Consider the following 25,688-nt stretch of genomic DNA (forward strand, 5'->3'; position numbering starts at 1 on the left):
ATGGAACTAAGAGCATGCAGCTGGGATCCCTTAAGACACCTCCCTTTAGATTAAGCTGTTAATTGCTTCAATTCTACCTTCCTTGCCATTCTTAACCATCACGCTCCAACCAGATCTATTAAAATTAAAACCAATTTCTGCCCCATGGCTTTCTAATGAAACCAAACACAAAATTCATCTCAGAAATAAATATTGGAACAAATGGAGAATGACTAAAAACCCAGTAGACCAACAAACCTTTAGAATGCTAAGAAATGACACTAAGAAAGCTATACTTTCTGATAAACAGAACTACTACCTACAATTCCAACAACCTAATCATACCAACCCACAAAAAATCTGGGCAAGCATTAACCAGCTACTCCACCCAGGGCAATCTACTACTCCCAACCCTCAGAATACTGACCAGGAAAATCCCATCCAAACAGCTAATACCTTCAATACCTTCTTTACAGATGCTATCCAGACACTAGCTAGTCAACTATCACCTAATACCTTCACTCTACCTTCCTTTACTTCAACCCCACGCCCTCCCTTTCAATTCAACCCTGTCCCAACCACATTTATTCTAAACCTTTTAAATAAACTGAAACCATGCTCTCCCTCAGCAGACCAACTGCCTTCTGAATACCTACAGTTATCAGCCAGAGCTATTGCCTACCCCATTTCCATACTGATCAATAGAACCATTACTGAAGATCACATCCCTACCTTATGGAAAGTCTCCCATATTATCCCCCTTCATAAAGGTGAACACTCCACTGAGCTGTCAAACTACCAGCCCATTGCCCTACTTTCTCCTTTAGCTAAGATCATGGAGAAATGTATCCACAGGCAATTACTCAAGCACTTAATTGATAATAAAATAACTTACTTTCCAACTGTCAACATGGCTTCAGACCATCACACAGCTCTACCACTGCCCTCCTTTCTTTTATTGATTGCATTAACTGTAACCGCAACCGTAGTTATCTTTTTTCTGCTCTATTTATCGACCTGTCTAAAGCATTTGACATGGTAAATCACCAGATTCTCATAAACATACTACAATTTCTATCATTATACCCTCTTTCCATTAAATGGTTCCAGTCCTACCTTAATAAATGACAGCAGGCAGTATTATGGCATAACACTCTATCCACCCACCTACCCATTACCTTAGGTGTCCCTCAGGGGTCAATACTAGGACCTCTCCTCTTCTCCATATTTATTAACGACCTTCATCTTCCCATCCCCCAAGCCACATGCATACAGTATGCTGATGACTCCACACTGATATGCTCAGTCACTTCCATCCAAGACCTTCACTCTTTTACTCAGAAGGTATTTAACACAGTTGAGCAATGGTTCACACAGCGCTGTCTTCTTTTGAACCCAAAAAAAACAAACTCCTCCTTTTCAATCCTACTCAAAAGTCATCTCCTCTTAATTTCTCTGTGACATCCACCAATGGTACTATAATATCCACTGATCCTATCACCAAATTACTTGGTATCACCATCGACAATAATCTGAACTTTGACATCCATATCAACAATGCTATAAAGGCTGTCAACAAAAAACTTGGCACTCTCTATAGGATTAAACCCTTCCTTTCCCCTACAGCTAAAACTACAATAGCTCACACTCATCTAATCTCTACACTCCTCTATGCCTCACCCATTTTCACCAATCTATCCGAGAATAACTTCAGTAAACTGGAAGTGTCATACAATAACATTGCCAGATTTGCCACAGGTAACCCATATAGAACCCACCATTGCATAAACTTAAAGCATTTAGGATGGCTGGAACTCCAAAACCTGATTAAATTCCACCAACTAACCATTTCCTATAACATTTATAACCCTTCCAATACTCCAATTTTATCTACCCTCATCACCCCCTATAAAAATCTGAGGTCCTTAAGATCAGCAGACAAACTGTTTGTACATACCTCTAAACCTAACAACAGAGCTGTGGATTCTCTCTTCTCTAATGCTGTTGGAAAATCCTGGAATCTTCTTCCCAGTAACCTCTTGTCACTCACCTCTTTACCACTCTTCAAACATAGACTTAAACTTTACCTTGTACCAAACCTGACTAGTCATCTATCATTTCAAACTGGGCTTTCCCTGTCCATTACTTCTCACCTACTGTTATACCTTCCTATTACTATTTTAAATCATCTCTCTCTATATTACATTACTTCTATGCTCTGTGGATACTGGTTTTTAAGTAAATACTTTATCAATATCACTACAAAATTAACTTCTTTTTTACTGTTGACTTTACCTGTATAATGCATTGTACTTGTGAAATACATTGTTATGATTCTTACCCTCAATGAATATCCTATGCTAACCTGTATGCTGTACTACATATGTTACTGTTGTATAAATATTTTTTTTCCTATTTGTTATTATTATTGTAGTTGTATGTCTTTGTTTATGTCTCAGAGCTTATCTCCCCAGGCCTCTACTGAAAATGGACATATATCCAGTTAGACTAGCCCGGTCAACAAATGTAAAATAAAATAAATAAATAATAAGTGGGGTATTGAATTTACTCTCAATATGGACCATCAAGAAAATCATTTTTTAGACATCAGGATCAGCAGGAATGTGGACAATACTTTGTCTACCCATGTATTCCGCAAATATCCTCAGTACATTAGTCTTTTGGAAGCTACCAGCTTACATCCAAATCACATTATAAAGAATATCCCCAAGTCACAATTCCTTTGTGTTAGAAGGATCTGCTCCTCTGAGGATAATTATGTACATCACAAACAAGATTTGATACACAGATTCAAGATAGAGGCTATAAACCTGGACACATTTCATCAGCTTGTAGTTGGGGTACTGGGCAGGACAGGTCACAGTTATTAACCTATTGTGATAAAACTTTGAAATCAGATAATACCATTAGGTTTGTCACAACTTATGGCAGAAATATACATGCCATTAGAAATGCTATTAACAATAATTGGAATATCCTTTTGGCCAACGAGGAACTATCTAATATCCTCACTGAGCAATGCAAATTCTCATATCGTAGAGGCAGAACATTAGTATTCTATTTTAACTATTACAAATCCAAAACTCAACAGCATTCTAAGTCAGAACAATTAACCATCACAGGGGACAAACTGTTGGGTTCATTCTCCTGCGGACATTGCTCCTTTTGTAAATATATGTATAAATCCAAAGAATTTTCGAGCAAAAATATGAAATCTGTGTACAGAATCAGACATTTTGCCAATTGCGGAACGGATTGGGTGGCCTGTTTGGCCACCTGTTCCTGTTCCGCTTTTTATGTTGGCCAAACATCTAGGAACTTCAGAATTAGAATGTCAGAACACATGGGGGACATTCGGAATAAACGTTTGACTAATGCACTTTACAGACATGTTTGTGTACACACATCAGCCGTATTTCATTTCTGCATCATTGATAAATAACGGGGTGATAGATCACAAAAACAGGGTTGGCACAGTATATTGAATGACATGGAAAAAAAGATGTATAATCAGTTTAGGGGCTCTGTTTACACCAGGTCTTAATGATTATTTGTAAAGACATTAAGGACAAGCTGGTATAAATTTTTCTATATTTGTTATTCATTTCTCAATGTGAATAATTATACATTTCTTAATGTTATACAGGGTCTCCTTTTTTCCATATATCCTTATATGGTCAAATATCTGTGCCTTTAAAAAACTATTGTGTGCTTCACTTTTTAATCAACTTATTATCTAATTAATGCTGGCAGTATATATCAGTGTTTAGTACTGTGGAATGGTAAATCACTGATGAAGGTTGAACTGCCAAAACCGGATTGATTTTCCTTGAATAAACCATGTATTTCACTCTTTTTGGTGAGGAACCTATTTTTTGAATTGCAGTTTGGTCTTTTGGTTCTTTGCACCTGTCTTACTTGCGAAGCTTTCAGAAGCTACACTTAAATTTAGCATGTGTAGGCTGATTTATGTCACTATTGGGGATGGGTGAAGGTCCAGGATTTGGATGAATATCTCCACTTAGTATTAATTGAGAAGCAATGGTCCCTATAATCTGGAGGTATTTGTTGATAAATAGGTTGTATTGGATGGTGAAATGGCCTTTTGTAGGGTAGAGGGGAATTGTAAATGGGATCATCTTTTTGTTCGGGTGATTTTATACTGCAGAAGAGATGTGAAATGAAAATTTAGTAGCTATGGTAGGTGGAGATTTACCGTGCAGGTTGTGACTGAGGTTATTTTGGCAGGAAATGAGGTGGGTTACAATAAAGAGAATTATAATAAGTAAAGCATGTAGGAAGTACATTTTGAACATTAGAACACTTACTTGTAAAGAGGGGAAGAAAGAGAATGTAGATAAATTTTGTTATTTTGTTTGTAAGGGGTGTCAGCATGAGAATGGGCTTAATAGCTGTGAGGGCAGTTGTGGGTGTGTATCTAGTACCTAAATTTAATTGGATTAGTAGCTAAGCTGGTTAATGGAAGTGTAGTTTATGTTTCTGCTCTGTGATTGGTTAATTTTAGTGGAGGGTTATGAGTGGATAATTATAAGTGAAAGGAAAGTGGGGTGGTTGGGAATGGGGTAGGGTAGTGGAGTGGAGTGAGCACAAGCATAGTGAGGGCGAACAGAGCAGGTAGAGCAAGAAACCAGCCTACAGAATCAATCAGGAAAAACAGCACAGTTCAGTGCTTAGCTTTACTTTGTTAGAGTAGGAGTAAATCACTACTGTTTTAGCTCGCTGCATGTAACTCAACAGGGAAAAAGACTGTTTTGAATATGCCCCTTAAAGTCTCTCTACAGTGGGGAAAAGTTGCAATATATTAGAGAGGAGTATTATGTAGATACAAGGGCAGTAATGAGTGGAGCCAACCCTAAGAATGTGTGCATGCTACCTTTTTGCTACACTCTCAGAATTAAATATCAGTTAAATAGTGAGTTACAGACGAATATATTCACAGTGCACATTATATGAATTTAAATAAATGCGTCACTTATTGCTATTGTACATATTAAAACTGGGCCCATCAGAATGGCATTAAATTGTCTTATTAAAACATTTCTGCTGCACCTGTGTATATCTGTGTGCATGTGTGTTGATTGGAGGGCTGTAGCCACGTCTCGTAGTAAAAAATATGCTACCTGAGTCATCCTAATGATTTTTACTTGTATTTGGGTTGAGTAAAACTACCAATTGTCCAAAGCACATCCTTGGTAGTATCCCGTGCTCACTGTAATATTCAAAATGTGGTGTCTCTTCTTTGCAGCACCCCCCCACCCCCACCCCCCAACACACACACTTTTTTTTGTTTGTTTTATTGTCCCCAGCATTTTTTCCTCTTCTGTTTGTTGCTGTCTCTGTTGTGGCTGGAAATGAAACAATCAAAAACATAACTTAACCTGTTACCTATTCTAGAGACAGCCAGGGATACTTTTTAAAATATCAGTATTATAGAAAAGCTGACAGAATAACAAAACTATTTTTATATTAACGTGCGTTCTCTGAAACAAAGTAAGTCTATAACTCTTATTTGTTGTCGTTATTTATTAAGTGAATTTAATCGGCTTTTCTCCAAAAATCGTTAGTTTTATATGGGACTGAACAAAATTCTGAGACAAACATGACATAGACGCCCATTACAATCAAGGACAACTGAGAAGTATGAGTAAAGCAGCAGTAACTGAACAAGAGTACATGGCGACAAAGATCCAAAACTACTAGTCCCATAATACATTGGGCAGCTGTATGTTGCGCTCATTATATGACGTTGTAAACTTCGAGGTTTTGGAGTATTTTATTCAACAGCAGAGAAAAACGTTTATGTTTAAACAATGGCGCTTACCAGGTTAGTTTTCCTTGTTAGTAGTTTATTATGAGCAGTATTAAATACTAACTTAGCTTCTTTTGGTTTGTGCTGTTTTTGTGCGATCATATCAATAGGTGGCCTGAACCCGGAACTACGTACTTTCTTTTTGGGTTTCTATGGCTGAGGTCTTCCATCACAGTTGTGTTTACACTGCCTGCTTTAACCAATACCACTACCACCACTAAATCTCTTGCTTTGTTGTCTTAGTGGTTTGGAATATAGCCTTTTTCATTGCACATTTTGTGAATGACTTATTTGATCTCGCCAATTATGATTTTAAAAGTAGCTTTGCCTGGTGTCTTTCTGCAAGTTTTGGAGACTAATTAACATTTTATAGGGTGAATGTCTGTGTGCTCCGATAAGTATTTTTTATTATCCCGAAATGCAGCCGCGATACTGTACTGTTTGTTACCGTAGCCAGAAGTATCAATGATAGGAGACATTTTCCTAGCACAACATTAGTTTCTAATTTCACATACGGTCTTATTATTTGTTAACATGCTCCCCGTCCATATCTCTCAACTGTCCAGATTTTCGCCTTATATTTTCGGTCTGTTCCTCTTAAAATTTGTGGTTTTCTGGCAAACCGATTAAAATTGAATTCACAAAATAATGACAGACTGTTGAGTTTCAGACTTCATATCCTTCCGAAGATGTGTGATGACACAAAAAACTTTAATTCTAATATCTTTCTAAGTTTGTAAGAGCAATATTTAAAATTTGGCCCTAGTTTTGGGCATTTGACCCCACTCCCCATTGTTTTTTGTTTTGTCCATATTTCATGTTCTAAGAGGTTGAGAGGTATGTACTTGTCCCAGTGCAGTAATGCCTTTTCCATTGCTTTTTCTTACCCTTGCTGCTGTCTGCAATCATGGCTGTCAACCAATCGAGGACTATCCGAGTCCACTATGGGCACTCACAATTAGTACTGTTAACTTGAGACTTCTGCAGAATAAGAGAATGTGAATTAATCTTTCTGAAATAAAGGAAGTCTGTAATGTTCTTCGTATTGGTCACTGCTGCATGGTAATTGCAACTTAACACAGCTGTACTTACTAATTATTGTAATTAATTATTAAGTGTAATTCTGCTCCTTTTCTCCAAAAGAGCAAGTTCATAGGTAAATATTAGGCTGCCTGCCCGAGGGCATCTGTAAGTCTAGCCAGAATGTGTTGGCTTTTGCCGCCCCCTTAGATTAGTTCCCTGTGCTTCTGTTCAGCAGAGTCATTGCAGTGATCCCCGGGGTAAATTTTCTGTTTCCCATCCACTCGTCAAGGTTTCTTTTGAAGAGTGTTAGTGAGGGGCTCTGTCTAATCTAATGTAGACTGGAATCCTGTTCCAAAGCATGCGGGAGTTTCTGGGACAGAAATCTATCCCTCCAGCACGTCCTATTTATCGTTGTGAGATTTAGATCCCTAGAGCTTGTGTCTTTTGGGGATTTGGTTTTTTTTTTTTTTTTAGGTGGAGCATGTCCATCAATTCTGGGTTGGACATGGCCTTGTATGTCAGGTAGAGATCACCTCTGAGAAAGCAATACACAACCAAGTACAGCTGGAGTTTCTTCAGTCAGGCTGCATAGGGCATCTGTTTGAGGCCAGTAATCCTCTTGGTGAGGTACTTCTGTGGTCTTTCCAGCTGTTGTAGGTGTCTAGTAAGGTACATCGCAAATGGGGCGTTGTACTCTGTGATGGGTCTGAGTGATGAGTAGAGGGGCACAATAACCTCTCTTGTTCTAGATGCAAACCCTTTTGCGATTAGGTGGGCCACATAGAAAGATTCTCTAACTACCTTGGCAATATGATTATCAAAGAAGAGATTACTATTTACTTGGGTCCCCAGATCCGTTATTACATTTTCTGTATTTAGGGGACTACCACGTATGTGGTAGTTCGCGGGTACTTTGATTTTCCAAAGGGGATGACTATGCACTTTTTGGCATTTAGCTTGAGGCCATGATTTTGACACCAGGTATCTGTCTCAGTGAGACCCTTCTGGAGGATGTCTGTATCATCCGGAGGGTCAATTATGGCCCCCAGTTTGCAGTCGCCTGCGAACTTGGTCAGCCATAGTTCTCCTGTGCTTGCCTATACCTCTGAGAAGTATATACCGAACAGGAGGGGTCCCAGGACTGAGCCCTGGAGGATGCCACTTGTAACCGGTTTAGAGTCTGACTTGAGAGCCTGCTTCTCTCACGGTGTGGGTTCTATCCATGAGCCAATTGGCAACCCATCTCGTGACATAGGGGTTTATGTTTGGGCTGGTGAGCTTGTGTATAATACCAGAATGGGGAATGGTGTCAAGCCATGCGAGAGGTCTAGGTAGGCTGTGTGGACCTCCTTTCCCTCATCTAAAGCCTTGGTAACTGTCTCAAAGAAGTCCACCAAGTTTAGGAGGCATGATCTGCCCTTAACAAAGCCAAACTGGGTAGGGTCCAATGTTTGGAGGTTCCCAATGTCTTTGTTAATGAGTTCCATGATGATGTGCTCCATAGCCTTGCAGACCAGGCTAGTCAGGCTTCTAGGGTGATAGTTCCTGGGGTCCGTTGTGGCTCCACCTTTGTGGAGCGGGATAATTGTTGCTGTGTGCCACTCTATGGGTATGTAGCCTATAGAGAGGCTGAGTTTGAACAGTGTGTTTAGGTGAGGGGTTAATTAATTTTGGAGCTCGTGTAAGACGCAGCCTGGGACACTGTCCGGTCCCATTGAAGCTGTGTTTTTGGCTTTGGATAGATCTGTTTTAACCTGTGTCAGTGATTGCCGGGGCTCTATATTCTTCTGGTATGGTTATGGGCCCTTTAGGGGGTGAGAGAGGGGTGAAATTTGTACTAAACCTGTTTGCCAGAATGTTGGCAATATCTGTCTGTTCAGTGTATTTTATGCCATTCTGCACTAACTCAGAGCAGATCTGAGAGTTTCCACTTAGGTTCTTGACATAGCTAAAGAACACTTTGTGGTTATCTTTGGAGTCCTTGGCAATTTTTCTTTCGAAGGTAGCCTTGGATGATTTTATGAGGAATCGTAGTTTCTTGCTTTTCCTGATCAGGGATGTCTTTCTTTCTTGAGATTTTACTCTTTTTGTACTAGTTTCCTCCTATTGTATAGCTTGTTTATGGCAGGGGTCCACCAGACTGGTTTCCTTTTCTTGGAGGAGTGAGTCTTGGTTTTGCTTGGGATAGCACGATCCATGCATTTTTGCAGGTGCTCGTAGAGTGCCTTTGTAAGGGATTCAGCAGCTTGGACAGCGTTGTCCTTTAGCATGGGGCTGTGAACCTTTCCACCTTAGTCTTAAGTAACGTGAAGTTTGCTTTTGAAAAGTTTTTCACGGTGGTTTCCTTGATTGGGGGTGGGGGTGGAATGTGGATATCCAGAGTGATTAGCCTATGGTCTGATCTAACCAGCGAGGTGTTGACCTCCGGTGTAGAACACCGATCTCCCATGTTGGTGATGACCAGGTCCAATATGTTGTCACCTCTGGTGGGGGTGTTGACCGGTTGATCCAGGGCATTCAAGTTTATAAATTGTAGGAAGCATTGGGCAAGGGAGTTAGTACTTGAGTAGTTCTCCCAGTGAAAATGTTTGGGTAATTGAAATCACCCAATATTAGGGCGTTTGGTAGGACCTTCATATTTTCCAGTGTCTCCAGAAATGCGGAATGGGGGTCCTGGGTCATGGTGGGTGATCTATTGCAGTTTTGCCCATTGTTAGTTGCACATGGATGATCTCTGAGGCATTGTGCTGCGCCACTAACCTGGAGGTGTGGGTATCCTTGATGAATGTGGATACACCCCCGCCTTTGTGTTGTATTTCGGTAGTAGCCTAGGTTCTTGCTTCCTTAAGCCTTTCTGAGAGAGCAGATCTTTAACGTTGAAAGTCCCAGAAACTGATGAAAACTCTCTTACAGTTTCTCCTTTTTTTCCCTTGCTCACTGTCTCCCTATTATTAGAGCTTTACATGTACCTTTTTGAAATTATGGTGTCGATTCCATGACATTTGTGGCATAATCTGACAGACTTTGTTTTTTGGACATACGGTGCTTTCAGCATACTATACCTAGAATATGTTTATGGTTGCATGTATATTGGAGCCATTTCAGTTTAATTCATTTTTGATTATTTGCTTCATTCATGAAACCTTGGTCTCCAGTGTGTCGGATCTCAGTAACTTCTTAATGAATGCCAGAGATGGGAGTGCAGTTAAAAAAGGCTGTGTTGGAATAAATAAGATGTAGACAGTGTAAGCTGTATATGTTCATCATACTGATCACTGCTGCACCTGTATACTGTAGTGTTCCTACATTTTTCTCTGCTATGATTTCTGTCCTTATTGTATAGTTCTGTGTTAATCTGAAATGTCCTCTGTATATACAAAAATAGTGTCATTTTATTTGCTGTGTTTTACTGAATGTACCTTGGAGCTTATCTCCCTGGGCCTCTACTGAAAATGGACATATATCCATTTAGACCAACCCGGTTAACAAATGTAAAATAAATAAAATAGTTATATTGGTTATAGCCTTATCTTCAGCTCTCCTGCCAGAGGGTGTTTTAATTGGGTGGTGATCTAGCAGAATGATGGATCACTTTAAATAGGAGTGTAAGAATTTCTTAGCTTCCTGAAAAGGAAAAGTGAGCTTTTATAGTTCCAGCAGCCAAAATCCGTAACTGTTCCTCCAGTGATTTGAAGCTATGAAAGATGACTGTACTATTGTCTAATATAGCTCAACAACCGGACCCTGGCTCCCTGGAAACTAGACCATTTTTATGGGTTCTGGGATGCTTGCAGTACAGCTGTGGTATCTGTGGATTTCAGGAAGGGTCCTTTTTGGGTTCTAAGAATCCACTTCCCAGTGATAGGGAAATTAAGATAACTGATTGCTTTGGGAAGAAAGTCTACCTCTGCCACTTGTGCTTTTGGGGGGTCTTCTGTCTCAACTGAAGTTCAAGGCTGAGGAGACAGAGGGACTTCCCAGATGGCTAAAACAGTTAAATATCTGCTTTCTCAGTATGAAAATAAAAGAGAAAGATAAGGGTTAGTAATTCGCCAGCTTTAATAAATTCAGTTACTGGCTAGTAAGCATGTTGCCTGGATGCCAGGAAAAATGAAACTTAGCCTGAAAGATAAAAAAAAAACTAGAAAAGGTGAAGAAAAAACACTGTCTGGGGAAAAATCCTGCAGCTCTTCAGCAAAAAGCAGTTCAGGTTACAGCTTGGGTACAAGACATGGCTTCCAGTATTGTAGAGGAAAAAAAAGAAATCAAATGTCCTCAGAGCTGATTAAAATAAGTGAAACATTGAATGAGTGTATCAACTCAAATAAAAAAAAATGCTGGAAAAATGGAAGAAGCTTTAAATAGCTATTCAAATGAACTGGTAAAACTGCAAAAATCAGAGGTCGAAATGAAGAAAAGGGTGGATGACTATGAGACTTCTCAAGAAGAACTGCTTCAAAAAGTGGTAGAGGTGGAGAACAGAGCATGCAGGGAAAACCTGAGATTTTCTGCTGTACCAGAGAAACTGGAAGGAACAGGCTGTATTAACTTTATGAAAGCACAAACAAGCAGTTTAGACTGACATTCCACAGCAGAATTTATTAATTGAAAGGGTATATCATGTCTGTGCTGCAAAACTTGATGTGAGAAAGCAGCCAAGACCTGTACTAGTAAAGATGCAGCCTTACCAGTAGCAAAAGTTGATTCTGACAAAATTGTGACAGAAGGGGCTAAGTATTAAAAATGGGTGTTTGTGGAAAAAGATTACTAACTTTACACCAGGCAGAAGAGAAATAAATGTATCCCAGCAATCCGTGAATGTTGAGAAGCAAGTGCAAGATTCAAGCTGTTGTATCTAGCTGTCTTCAGAATATTTTTCATGGGGGATCAAAGACATATTTTTTGATGCATTTCAGTCTGAGAAGGAAACGCACAAGGCTGTCCAACCAAAAGTGAGCCATCAAACAGTATGGGACTTTGCTTTTCATTTTTTTCATAATAAAACAAGTAGAGAGACTTTGCCATTGAAACCTTTCCTGTATTCCAAGGGAAAATGCTTGACAGAAAAAAAAATACAGATGTTTGCTAGAAGAATTGCAAGTACCTTGGACTTTAACTGGAATCCTGGGTTTGGGAGATAGTGATGATCAGGAAGAAGACCATCCACAGCAAAATAAGTGAGTAAATGTGAGACTAAAGTGTCAGTCACATTTGTTAGATATGGCTTTACAAGAAAAAGTTCTTTGCCTTTGTTAAACTTATGGGTGGACTGAATAGTATATACAGTAGAGACGATTACCCAAATGTCGATTATCTGAAATGTCAATTATCCGAACACAGCCATCCAAAGTTTTTGGGTAGGAAAAATCATAAAGTCTGAATATGTAAACGTTATACATATTCTCTTGTGCATGTGTTTTGAACTTGTAGCCCGCTTGTGTGTTTAAAAAAAAAAATCCACTGAAATTGCTGAATGGCTGAAAAGAATATTCCCTGCTTGCGGAAAAACAAGATTTTAGAAGTTTTTTATCTGATTTAATGTATGTTTGACTATCCAAACTGCCCTAGGTCCCAATTAGTTTGGATAGTCAACTCTCTACTGTATCCTCACTTAGTGTTGTTAATGTATGTTTTTTTCTTTTTAGTGTCTTTCCCGTCTTAAATCAAAACTATTTTTGTTCTTAATAGTGTTTGTATAAAACATTTCATGATATAAATTTCATGTTGTATAGTAAAGCAGATCTGTAGGTTATAAAAAATATATAGTTGGATAAAGGATTTTACTAACAGTAAAAATACATAGTTGGATATAGGGCTTTACAAGTAAGAATTAAACCTATAATTTATTTTCTGGTTGAAGGTAATACAGAGGGAATAGATTGGTGGAGGTGTAGAAGAGAGAGAGAGAATAAAAGTATAACGGTAAAGAGTTCTAGGTTGAAAGGATATAGAAATTATGGTGCGCATAAAGAAATGGGGAGATTAATAAGGCTAGGAGGATATTAAAGACATGACAAGATGCTAACTAAGTAGAAGAAGAAAATGAGCGCACCCAAGATTTGGAAAGATGTTCTTTAAGGTTGGATTTGAAAGTTTGGTAGTGAGGGACTTGGCTAATGGTCAGTGGCAAGTTGTTCTAAGATTTGAGTATGCAGGAAGAGTACAGACTGAGGCCACTGAATCTCAGAGGTTTATAGATAGATGTTTATCTGAAGAGTGTAAATACCAATGAGGAAAATGGTATTGTAAGATGGAGGAGATGGCAGGAGAAACTAGAGGGCTTAGTAGTTCGAGTAAATAACTGGTTCATGTGGAAGTTCAAGCCAGTTAAGCTGTTTAAGAGATAGGCAGTGATGAGATTTATGAGGTTGGCATGTGGCAAATTTTTTGTTGTAACATTGATGGAGTTTGGTTTTCAGGGAGGTGTTTGTTAGTTAGAATGGGAAGACATAAAGAAGGGAAGGTATGAGGTATGTGGTGGCGAGTTTACCTTAGTTAGGAACCTTATATAACATGCTAACTTTTTGATGGGTTAATTTGATAGTGTTATTTATATGCAAGTCAAATTTGAGATTGTCTTCAGTAGTAATACCTAGTAATTTGGAATGAGGGACCATCTCAATTACTGTGTTTAGTGATGAGATTCTAAAGATTAGTTTGTCAAGAGAATGTTATTTAGTAAAGAATAATAAGAGTTTAGTCTTCTTGGGATTAAGTAGGAGCTGATTATTGGTAAGCCAAGCTTCAACGGAATTGAAGGCATCTTGTGTTAAAGTTTGTAGTTGAATAATGTTGTTAGAAGAGCAGACTAGAGTAGAGTCATCAGCATACTGGAGTAACGCTGCATGTTTAGAGATAGATGAAAGGTTGTTAGCAAATATATTGAGGAGGAGAGGGTCTAGGATGGAGTCTTGAGAAACACCAGTGATGACCGGTAGACAAGATGATTGAGTAGAGTCCCATTGGATGGACAGGTGTCTGTCGGATAAATAACTGAGAATCATTTTAAGGTATTGTCTTTAGAGCCAAGGTAAGAGAGTTGAGATAATAGTATCAAAAGCTTTAGATTGAAGAATAGGGATGAGGCAAACTTGCCCATATCTCAGGCTTTATTGACTGACTCAGTAAAGGATAAGAGAGTTGTGAAGGAACTATGTGCTGGTCTGAAGCCATGCTGGTTAGGAGAGAGAAGATTGTTTACAAGTAAATGGTGGAAGAGAGTTTGTGGATGCATTTTTCTGACAATTTTGGATAAAGGTGACAGTGTTTCTATAGACCTGTAATTAGATATTTCATTAGAATTCCTACCCTTATGTAGTGGGATAATGAAGAACTTCTAGAGGGATGGGATGCAAGTTTCATTAGCAGATCTATTAATAAGTATAGGCACATGGTAGGCTGTGGTATTTGCGGAGATTTTTAGAAATTTGTTGAGAAGATTGTCAGATGGAAAGCAAAGTCTAAGTTTACTAAGTAGCTGTTTGATAAGAGATGTTGTTAGAGGTGTGCGAGAGAAAGGAGATTGGGTTGTGGTAGCAGATGGTGGGATTGTGGTAGAGGTGAGGCTGTTGGCAATGGTAGCGATACTTTATATAAAGTAGGTATTGATTGTGGATGCTATGTCACCATTAGAGTGGGTCGTGGAAGGTTGAGGTATCGAGTTAGTTCCAGGGTGAAGAATGTATTTGATTGCCAGAATTTCTTTGGGCTGGATGTAGAGGTTTGCTGAGGGTCTAAGTAATATGATTTTTTGTCTTTGACAAGTTTTTTAAACTAAATTGCGCAGTTAGTTATTGTGAGACAGGTTTGTAAGAGATTTTTGTTTTTAGTGTGTTTTCCAGGCTTTGCCTCTGTCACGCATGATGGATTTGGTGTGTGTGATAGCCAAGCAGAAATTTTAGATTTGATTATTTCCTTCTGTGGGAGCTAGGCAATTTAACATATCCAGGAATATGGAGTTGAATTTATCAACTCCTTCATGTAGAAGTAGGTATTTAAGGAAGGGCCAATTTATAGAGCTTAAAATATTGGTAAAATAAGTGGGCTAAAGTTAGTTAAGTCACGGATGGTTTATATGTATGCTGTTTGTGTGGTTTGGAGACAAGTTTGGTGGTACAGATATGATGATGGTCACTAATGGTATCAAGAAATGTTGTAGTTTGACAAAAAACTTTGGGAGACTAAAATCTGGTCTATGACTGAGTGAGTTAGTTTGGATTTGATGATAAAGGTGGAGTGATGTATTAATTGATAAAAAAAAAAAACATAGAGATTGATATTATTAATGGGGAAATTTGTGGACAGTTTCAGCCAGTCAGTGTTAACATCTCCTAAGATAATGGTTTCATGAGAACTGTTGGATGACACTCAGGATAATATGTCTTCTAGAGTAGGTAGGTTGTTGCCAGGAAGAATGTAGAGGGTGGTAATACAGAGTTTTTTGTGTTTATTTTACTTAGTTAGAGATTAGTTCAGCATTGTTAAAGGTGGGAAAAGGGGTGGTTACGGGGCAAGTGAAAAATGTGATGGATAGATTATAGCGATACCTCAACTTTATCAAGTTTGTTTGACTTTAGCATGTTAAAACCTGGGGGAAGGATTTCAGAGTCTTTGATGTGAGGTGTGAACAAGTATGTTAGGGGAGTACTGGATAATCCAAGCATGGAATTCAGTGACTTTTACAGATACTATGTATATTTATAGAGAGGAGTTTGAGTTTAGTGAGACTTGAATTACTGTGACCACAGGTTGGTAAGATAGTATCTTTTGGCCCTGGATTAGGATGAATATCTCTGCATAGTAGTAAGAAGGTTTAAATGAAATAAAGTAGATTTAGTAGATGAGTTATAAGAAATGAGTTTGGTGTTAGGTGGTGGTATAGGGTAGTTTGACAAACAGTATGAGAGAGAGATTTGACAGAGGTTAGATGAAATAGGTAGAGAGTAATGATCTAGGTGGTTATATAGAGTGGAAGAGCATGTGGGAGACAGACTTGAGTACTGGGATATGGTAGGATGAGAGAGAAGAAAGAGTGAAAAGGAATATGGAGAAGAGACTTAAGTGCAGCATGGTGAGGTAGTTGGAGGAGAGATGTTGAGATTATGTAATGGCTGAGAGATATAATCACACACCGGATTGAAGGTAGGAGTAATAGGATAGATTAGTGAAGTTAGAGTGAAAGGATTTGTCCAGGAGCTGAGTTGGAGGGGAAGAGAAGTGAAGCTAAGGTGCGTTACTAGAGGAAGAATACGGAGTGTGGAGTGTGGTGGGTGAGAATGGTTAAGAAGAGTAACATGGGTGTTATGAAATAAGAGCTGAAGTAAGATAATATAAATGCTAAGAAAAAGAGGCTTATAAGGGGAGTTGAATAAAGCTGGCAGAGGCTTATAAGGGGAGTTTGAATTAAAGAATGTAAGTTAGGGTAGTGAAAAAAAAAGTAGAGTAGTGGAGAGTAGGTGGAAGGGGAGGGGCAGGGGGTTGAGGAGTGTCAAGGAGGGTGGTATGTTGCAGTGATGGCTGGAATTGAGAGGAAGTGATCAGAAGGGGTGGGATTTCTTGGCTATAAATGTGGAGATAGAGGGTGTGTGTGGGAATTGGAGGTAGGGGAGAGAAATAAATAAAGCCCGAGTGTAGCGAGAGCTCAGCAGAGCGGTCCGAACCATTTCACTTAAAAAAAAAAAAAAAAAAAAAAAAGAGAGAGAAGACAATTAATGAGGGTAGAGTTCAGTATACTAATGGTAAGTAGCCAGGTAAAGCTTTTATCATGTATTATAGGGGGAGGAGTGAGCTTAGAAAATGTAAGGTTTGGCTAGTGGAATGCACATGAGAAAGGTGTAGGTGATGCTGGACAGACAGATTAGAAAGGGAGGAAGGAGGGAGGGGAGAGAGAGAGGAGTAAGGTCAGATAGGAGAAATTGAGCTGCGAGCGGAACCAAAGGTCTCTTGTCTAGTAATGGATGCAGGAATTTTTAAAAAATTTTATAAAGAGGGTGGTGAGATCGCAACTAGTATCTTGCCCTAGGGCAGTGTGCACTTTAAGAATATATGTACAGAGTTTAGAAGGTTAAAGCTCGTTATCACAGTTTGGTGAGAATTCTTAGCCAAACGTACTTTAGCTCTATTCACTGTAGGGATCCTGGAAGAGTTGTAATTGGGTACAGCAGTCTATCAAGCAGGAGAGGGAGTTATTTTGTGTGACTCGATCTGCCAGTGGTGATCCAGAGGGCTAGAATGAGAGAAAAAAGAGAAAAATGTAAATGGTGTAGTAGAGTGACACGTGAATGCAGCAAGGATGTAGACCGAAAAAAGAAATCAAAAAGGGAATAAAAAACAGAATTTGATATATACCAGAAGAGAATGAGCACAATAAGTTTCAAGTACACAGTCAGCAGTAATGATAAAAACAGTTCCAGTATATTAGTATAGAAGCTTTAATGTAATACAAGCAGCAGTATTTGAATTTTACAGCTTTGCAAACCAAGTTTCCACACAAACAAAAAATATTGGAGAGGGTTAAAGTACAGTCAAGAGTATGCTAGTAATAAATAATAGCGAGCGTAGATAAAGGTTTTTTTTTTTTTTTTTTTTTTTTTTTAGGACCAGCAAGTAATGCATGTATTTGTTGCTAAACACAGATCGGGCTGCTCAGCTGAGAAGGGCATAAGGTAGTCAATAAGAAGTCTGTGTTGCAATAGTTGAAGAGAAGACTTGAGTGCGAGCACAGGCAGAATAGAAGTAGATGCATGTGAACAAGTAGCACTGTGTCTGCCAGACAATAGCAAATAATTTAAGTATAGAGTCATGTAGAGGCAAGCTCGCTATAAGAAATATCAGGGTAGAATTGTATTGTAAAGCAAGTAGGGGAAGCAGTTGTGGATGGGAACAGAGGGATTCCTTGGTTCACCAAGCAGATAAACAATGGTTGCATTTAAAGTAGCCCTTATAGCACTATAAGGCATGTATCGTAGATGGTGGTAAAAGCAGCCAAGACATAAGTATACATAGTTATAGCTTGTGCAAAGTAACTGAGAACTACCGTAACACAGACAATTATTTGAAGCCTCAGTCGTTATGTAGCCAGCAATAAGTTAAACAAGACAAATTGTTTCAAAAATAGCAGAAGCAGGTCAGAAACCAGTATGAGAACAGTTTACAAGTTGCATTGTTCTAAATCACTAAAGTGTGACATAATGAAGAACAGCTAGCCATGCTACGAGTATTAAACAATCAGATTCTTGTCTTCAGTTCAGTGGCATTAAGCAGTGCATTTTACACTGCTGTGCGGCATTAGGATCAAAATTTACAATGAGAGCTAATACAAATAAGAAGAGGTAAGATTGAAGTACGAGTGCAAAAAATAAAATCATAAGCTTACAAACACACATGGGGTAGTGTGCTCACTGTCTGAGGATGACAAGGGACCTAGCTCAAAGATGAGAGAAGTACAGACGTGGCGTTTGGAGAGATAGTAGGGTTTTAAAGGATGCAAAGGATCATTGGAAGGGGGGTGTCAATAAAGGGGAATTCTAATCCTAGGGGTTATTATAGGGTATGATCTAATATGGAAGATAAGAGAAAAAAACATTTCTGTTGCAAAAAGAGAGAAGACAATCCGTGAGGGTGGAGTTCAGTATACTAATGGTAAGTAGCCAGGTAAAGCTTTATCTGTATTATGGGAGGGGTGGAGAGAGTTTAGAAAAAGTGTGTAGAAAATATAAAGTTTGGCTATTGGAATGCAAAGAGACGAGCTGTCGCAAGTACGGCAAGTGCTACGGCCCAAAAAGATGCAACCCATATAAGAAAAACAGGTCAGCACAAAGTGCTGTCGAATATACTATTTAATTATGACACATAGGCAAAAAAGGTACAAAAACCAGACTGGCTTCGGCTACATAAAGCCTTCCTCGGTGTAAGCCATACAATTCACTAATACCATTCACCATTAAATATATACAGTTACCAGTATGAGCCCTTCTCATTGGATAATTAAAACTGTTCATTTAGTCCAGGGGGAAATAAAGCACCCAACTTAATTATCCACATTTTTTCTTTGTTATTTAGAATGGAGTGCGAGTGTGGTTTAAGGTGAATGCTGTCCACAAATGTTTATAGTGGTTAAAGCTGTGTTTGTAGTCATTATTTATCAACGCCCCATTACCAAGTTGGTATCGCTAGAATTTAATACTCAATCCTTGTTTTATTTTTTGATCTTGAATAGATTACAGTGATATACAGTCTAAGGTTCCTAAATCTTATGTGGCTTATGCTGGACTTTTCAGAGCAATCATTGGTTCATTATGGTACATCATTTATGCATGGGAAGTGTTTAATGTAGAATCTGGCTACTAATGTTTATAACAGTTAAAGCTGTGTTTGCAGTTACCATTTTTCAACATGGTTTTGCAAAATCTGTATTGTCCGTATTTAACATTTTATTTTTGTTTCAGTTTGGTTCTGGAACAAATCACAATGGTATACAGTCGTAGCTGATAAGGACGTGTTGATTTCTCAACAAAACCAGCAGGGATATATATTGATATATATACATATATGATTGGCAAGTTTGATCTCTACATTGGAGTCTGGTCACTTATGTGTTTCGTAAAGTGTTTACATTAATACAGAATTTTCTTACTTGTATAGGGGAATGTAGCACTGCAGTAATGATTGATATTTACATAGTGATTCAGATGTTAGTGTGGCACTGGTTCTTAAGCACATTACTAATGCGAATACATGCTTATATATTTTGGTATGTGCACGGGCTGTCATGCCTCCCCTATAATTGACTTCTTATTTTGTTTTATTTGTGCATATAGTGATATATGCCATTAACCGTTATATATTAAGGAATCGAGAACTTGTGTTTTTGGGAGTGTAGCATTGCATGGAGGCCATTTTTGTGTGTGGACCGATAACCGTGTTGTTGGAAGCAGTTTCACCTCGAAGATATGCAGTGGCAACTATTGTTCCCCTTAATTGGGTTTTTGATTTACACATAGGACTGGACCTGGTGTAGTGGGGATTATATAGGAATATTATGTACATGTATGTGTGACTAGCTGTATTATTCTGTATCCCACTATGATGGGTTCTCTGTGACTTTTTAACTGACCTCATTCTGGCATCCCTATATTATTGGGGTGTACTAACATATATACAGCTCTTGGGGCGAATCTACAATTTTTTTATTTATTTTTCAGAACAACCTCCTTTACAACCATTATCAGGTGGTTAGGTATTGACTTGCTATATCTATATGAGTCATGAATCTTAAGATCTTACAAGGTCTCTCAGCTGACAGAGATGATTAACCAAAAGCATGCGCACATTAAGGACAAATGTTTGGCACTTAAAACTGTTCAAGGCCTATCAAGCAAAGGTGATTTCACCAAGGGGGCTCAGGGTCAGGATTCAACCATTAGTTGCTAATATAGATGAGGATCTATCAGTACAATGGGGTCTTGCCCAACAGAGTGCATCCATGAGTTTTGTAGATGTATTAACATCTTATTATGACAGGTCTGGCGACCAGTGTATTTCGGAAGTGGCAGTCATTTGTGAAGAAACTGGGAAATATGAGGGACAGCGATGTTATGTGTCTTGTTTGTATCAGCTTAGCAAAGAATTATTGATTTTGGAAAAACACCTTAAGGGAAAGAAAATACACAAATTCAGTAGAGACATGGGGGAATTATCAGTTAGGTAAATCCTTTGGGGGTAACTAAGAATGTTACATTTGATAATTTGGATAGAAAACCCTTTAAGAGGAAAAGACCCAAGTCTATCCTCAAAAAAATCAATAACCCCTCAGAGTGGAACATCAGGGGAAGATTCATCTTCTGCTACAGATGTAGATATGCACCACACTCTGGGGTACCCGATTCCAAAACGTAGTCATCTGGAGGACCCTTTAGGGGTAAACCACACAGGGGAGGCAGAAAACACAGGGCAGGTGCCCAATGTAGACACGTTACTCAAACTTGTGGTATAGAAATAAATGTTACTGAAAATGTGTTGACTATTTCATCTACACCTTTATCTCAAGTTGAACTGCAACTGTTAAATAAAGGCCTTAATTTTGTACCTGTTTTTATTGTTTGAGGATTCCTTTGCCCACAATGTTACATCCTTTTGTTGCTTATTGAATTTAAGATTGCATTTTTGATTCTGTTCCATCTGTTGGGGATGATAATTTGTTTAAATTTCATAAATCTACATTTATGCCCCCCTGTGCACCACAATGTTTTTATGTTTCAGAATAGTGTTCTCAAAGATTTACATTTTCACTTTAAAGAATCTGAGAATTTGTCCTATAATCTCTCAAAGATCGAACAACAGGTAGTATTGAATCTTCAAAATAGAAAGAAATCTTTGTTATCCTACCAGCAGACAAAGGTGGATCTCTGGTAGTCCTGGATTAGGCTAAATATCATGGGGAAGCTGAAAGGCAACTTAATGATGGCCGTTACTATATGCACATGCCTTTGGACCCATGTCATAGATTCAAACAAGAAATCGACCAATTTCTCCATGATGCCAGAGAAGAAGGGATCTTAACTGATTCAGTTTTACATCATCTTACGGTGTCTGATCCTTGTAACCAATATTTATACCTATTACCAAAAATTCACAAGAACTCTGAAAACCCACCTGTTAGGCCAATTGTTTCTGAGAAAGGTTCACTCGCTGAACCACTTTCCCAGTTTCTGACCAAATACCTAAAGCCTTTATTAAAATGTGTCAGATCTTGGATACAAGATGCTATGCAGGTTTTGCACATCATTTCTGATATGCAGTTAGAACCTGGGTGGTTATGATGCACTCTTGACGTGGCAGTGCTATATACCAACATTCCCCATTGGGTGGGATTACAGGCTTTACAATATTGATTAGATCTGAACTATATCCACCAGGGTTCAATACTTTGCTAGTTTGTCTAGCAGAACACAGAACATGTGCTCACTAAAAATATTTTTTTACTGTCGTGGTAGATTTTTTGGCAGTTGCAAAGCACTGCCATGGGGGCTTCTCTCGCCCCAGTTTATACTGATTATGGCCTTTGTTGAAGAACAATTGATTTATGACTTTACTCACAATATATATTTGGAAGAAATGGACATATGGAGACAGTATCTAGATGACTGTTGGATGGCGGACAGTGGTTATTTAAAAGAATTTGTGGAATATTTAAAAAGTAATAAGGGGGGTATACACTTTATGGTGAACTATCATGTACAACAAATTACGTTTCTTGGATGCTTTGGTCACCAGAAACATAGCCAATACCTCGGATAGTCAGGTATATCGAAAACATCCACAATGTAATTCACTATTGCGCACAGCCAGTTTCCATCCTCCTCATAAGGAACATTCCAAAATCACAGTTTCTTCGTATGAGATGGATTTATTCTAATCCAGATAGTTATGAACATTATAGACAAGACCTGATTTGCAGGTTTAAAACTAGGGGCTACAAATCTGGCATTATCTTGACTGCAAGCAATTGGGCATCTGCCAAGGATAGGAAGGAATTATTGACCTATAAGGACAAACAGCAATTGGTGGCTTCTGATATTCTTCTACTGACCACATATGGCCGTAATACCAACATATTGATGGATGATATCCATTGACATTTGAATATATTGCTAGCTGACCACAAATTATCCAACATTATTAATCACAAATGTTCATTTTCCTTTCGTAGAGGTAAGACATTACGTTCATACTTTAGCCACTATAAACGGTGGCAGGTTGATGGACACAAACAACAATCATGGGTGAACCTCTATATGGTTGTGTCCCTTGAGGACACTGTGCACACTGTTCTAGAGTAAACATATGCAAACAGTTTTTCAGCAAAAACACAGCCATAGTATTTGATATAAAATTTTTGGCCAACTGCAATACAGATTGGGTCATTTATCTTGCCATATGCTCTTTTTCAGCATTTTACATTGGACAAATATCACGACCATTTAGACTATGTATGACTTGACTCTTTAGTGATATCAGAAACAAAAGACAATCTAGTGCCCTATACAAGCATTCCCTTACACACACACAACTGCAAATTTTAGATTTGCTATCATTGATAGGATTATAGGAGATAAATGCAATAAATCTGGTTGGCACTCCATTCTAAATAACAAAGAAAAAAAGTGGATAATTAAGTTGTGTGGTTTATTTCCCCCTGGACTAAATGAACAGTTTTAATTATCCAATGAGAAGGGCTCATATTGGTAACTGTATATATGTAATGGTGAATGGTTTTAGTGAATTTGTATGGCTTACACTGAGGAAGGTTGTATGTAGCCGAGACCGGTCTGCTTCTTTGGTATTTGTACCTTTTTTTGCCTATATGCCATAATTAAATAGAATAGTCTGCACCACTTTGTGCTGGCCTGTTTTTCTTATTTGGCTAGTGGAATGAACATAAAGAAAGTGTAGGGGATGCTGGACAGACTGGTTAGAAAGGGAAGAAGGAGGGGAGAGAGGAATAAGGTTTTATACCAGATAAGAGAAGTTGAGCTGTGAGTGGAATCAAATCATATACAAAGTATAGAGGGTTAAAGCATGTTATCACGGTTTGGTGAGAATCCTTAGCCAAGCATACGTTAGCTTGTTTCATTGTAGGGATCCTGAAAGAGGTGTAACTGGTTTCAGAAGTCTGAGCAGAAGATGGAGTTATTTTGTGAGAGACTGTCTGTCAGTGAGTGGTGATAACAGAGGGAAACACATCTGGGGTAGAGTGCTCACTGCTTAGTGACACCGAGAGACCTAGTTCAAAGACTGGAGAAGTTCAAAAATGGTGCTCAGAAATATAATAGGGTTTTTAAATATGCAATAATCTTGGGTTATTGGTTTGGAAGATGTGGTGTAAAAGTGCACTGATTTATAATGTATGTAGAGATGAGATATTTTCTCAGTTTTGCATAGCTGAATGTCTGGATAAATGCCTTGGCTTAATTTTAAAATTTTCCTTCAGCAAATAAATGTTCCGTTTGAGTTGAGAATTCTGCAGCTGAGGGCATACTGTTGTATGCAGTTGTGCATACTGTTTTTATGTTTCCATGCAGACATGATAACTACAGATGCAGGCAGTAAGTCTAGAGGCTGGGCATTGTTTGCTGAGAGAAACATAAAAGTAAAAGGTCCAAGGACAAGCAGCTCAGTGAAAAAGAGTTTTGAAATTATTGGAAGTGAATAAGAGCAGCTTTTGTGGTACCAAAGTGCTTCAGTGCATTGTCTATAATGGTGTATAATTTAGTTTTTTTTTAAAGATAGCCTGTGGACTTTGCTTAAGAATAAAATTTATTGTTTTCTGAAAGTATACAAGCTGTTTTAAACATCTGGGAGGAGAATAGATGTGACAAGAACAGACAGCACCTTAGTGTGGATAACTTTAATTTTAGGTTAGGTAATGCTTGAGTGTAGCTGTCTATTTGGACAATGGCTCCTTTCAGGAGGATTAAACTTCTTGTTTGAATATGTACATCATTTTGCATGTTTGATTTATGTTAATAGTATATGAAGATGTGTTTTTAGGGTTATTTTTAAAACAAACAATCTTGTAAAATGTGACTCAGCTTCAAATGGCGATGACTAGAAACAACTGTATAAAAGGTAAACCTGCTAAATATTAGTGGGTGCATGTAATACAAAAGCTGGAAATACGCGTTTAAAAAAGCTGTCGTATGTAATAGGTGGGAATAATAACTTATTGAAGTGGCTACACCATCCATATTAGTTTGGAATGTTAATGGCCTCACAGGTATTATCAAAAAGGCATTAAATTATATTAAGAAATGCAGAGTGCAAATAACAGTGTAACATGAGACGCATTTGGAAAGAAATGAGCATGTGAATTTGGTAAAGAGATGATTTCAGGAAGGATGTGCAGTAGACTATCGGAGACAAAGGAAAAAGGGAGTATTTATACTAATTGCTAGTGGAACTCGAATAGTGATGCAAGAATGGGAAAAGATAGTCGTAGGTTTGTGGCAGTAAGGGGGCTACTGTCAAGGGAGGAGGATTACGATGGCATGTATTTATATTCCACCTAAAACTATTCTTCTTCTTTTTCTTTCGGCTGTTCCCATTAGGGGTCGCCACAGCAGATAATCTGTTTCCATTTCTTCGTGTCCTCTGCATCTTGCTCTGTCACTCCAACCACGTGCATGTCCTCTCTCACCACATCCATAAAGCTTATCTTAGGCCTTCCTCTTTTCCTCTTACCTGGCAGCTTCATCCTTAGCATCCTTTTCCCAATATACCCAGCATCCCTCCTCAGCACATGTCCAAACCAACGCAATCTCGCCTCTCTGGCTTTGTCTCCAAACCGTCCAACCTGGGCTGACCCTCTAATATACTTATTCCTAATCCTGTCTACCCTCCTAAAACTATTAATGAGCTTAAAACATTTGTGGGAGAAATAATCAGTTTTCAGTAGGGAAGATTACTTGTACGTGTGGACTGGGATTTAATTTGCAACAGTGAGGATGTCCTAGAAGGGAAACTGTAACAAAAAAGGGTAGATTCTGAAGACATTTATGAACATATTTGGCATGGAAGATGTGAATTCAGGAGTAGTAACTCTAAGAGAATTTACAAATTATTGTCAAGGTACAATAACTGGGCTGCACTAAAGAGAAATTATATTTCACAGGTACTTGTGCATTTAATTGAAAGCTTTGACATACATCCAATAAGTATTTCAGATCATGCACCAATAAAAACTATGATACAGAAGCAGGGTAGTGAATTTAAAAATGAAATGCTGCAGCTCCCCACCTGTCTGTTTAAAAAGAGGAATGTAAGGAATGGGGAGTGG

General features: G+C 38.4%; 1 protein-coding gene across 2 annotated transcripts in view; it reads left to right on the top strand.

Annotated features, from left to right (window-relative positions):
• Positions 1-25,688, top strand: part of SNW1 (SNW domain containing 1) — a 1,165,034-nt gene that overhangs the window by 172,349 nt on the left and 966,997 nt on the right. Inside the window, exon 1 of one of the 2 annotated variants that reach the window (XM_044074049.1) lies at positions 5,723-5,845. The exons of the other annotated variant lie outside the window; for it this stretch is intronic. Within the exon in view, the coding sequence (XP_043929984.1) occupies positions 5,832-5,845 (14 nt within the window). The 5' untranslated portion in view covers positions 5,723-5,831. Of the gene's footprint in view, positions 1-5,722; positions 5,846-25,688 lie in introns of those variants that run through there. 2 annotated transcript variants of the gene reach the window in all.

The sequence above is a fragment of the Protopterus annectens genome, chromosome 6.part0, assembly GCF_019279795.1.
Source record: "Protopterus annectens isolate FY-2018-M chromosome 6.part0, PAN1.0, whole genome shotgun sequence".
NCBI lineage: Eukaryota > Metazoa > Chordata > Ceratodontiformes > Protopteridae > Protopterus > Protopterus annectens.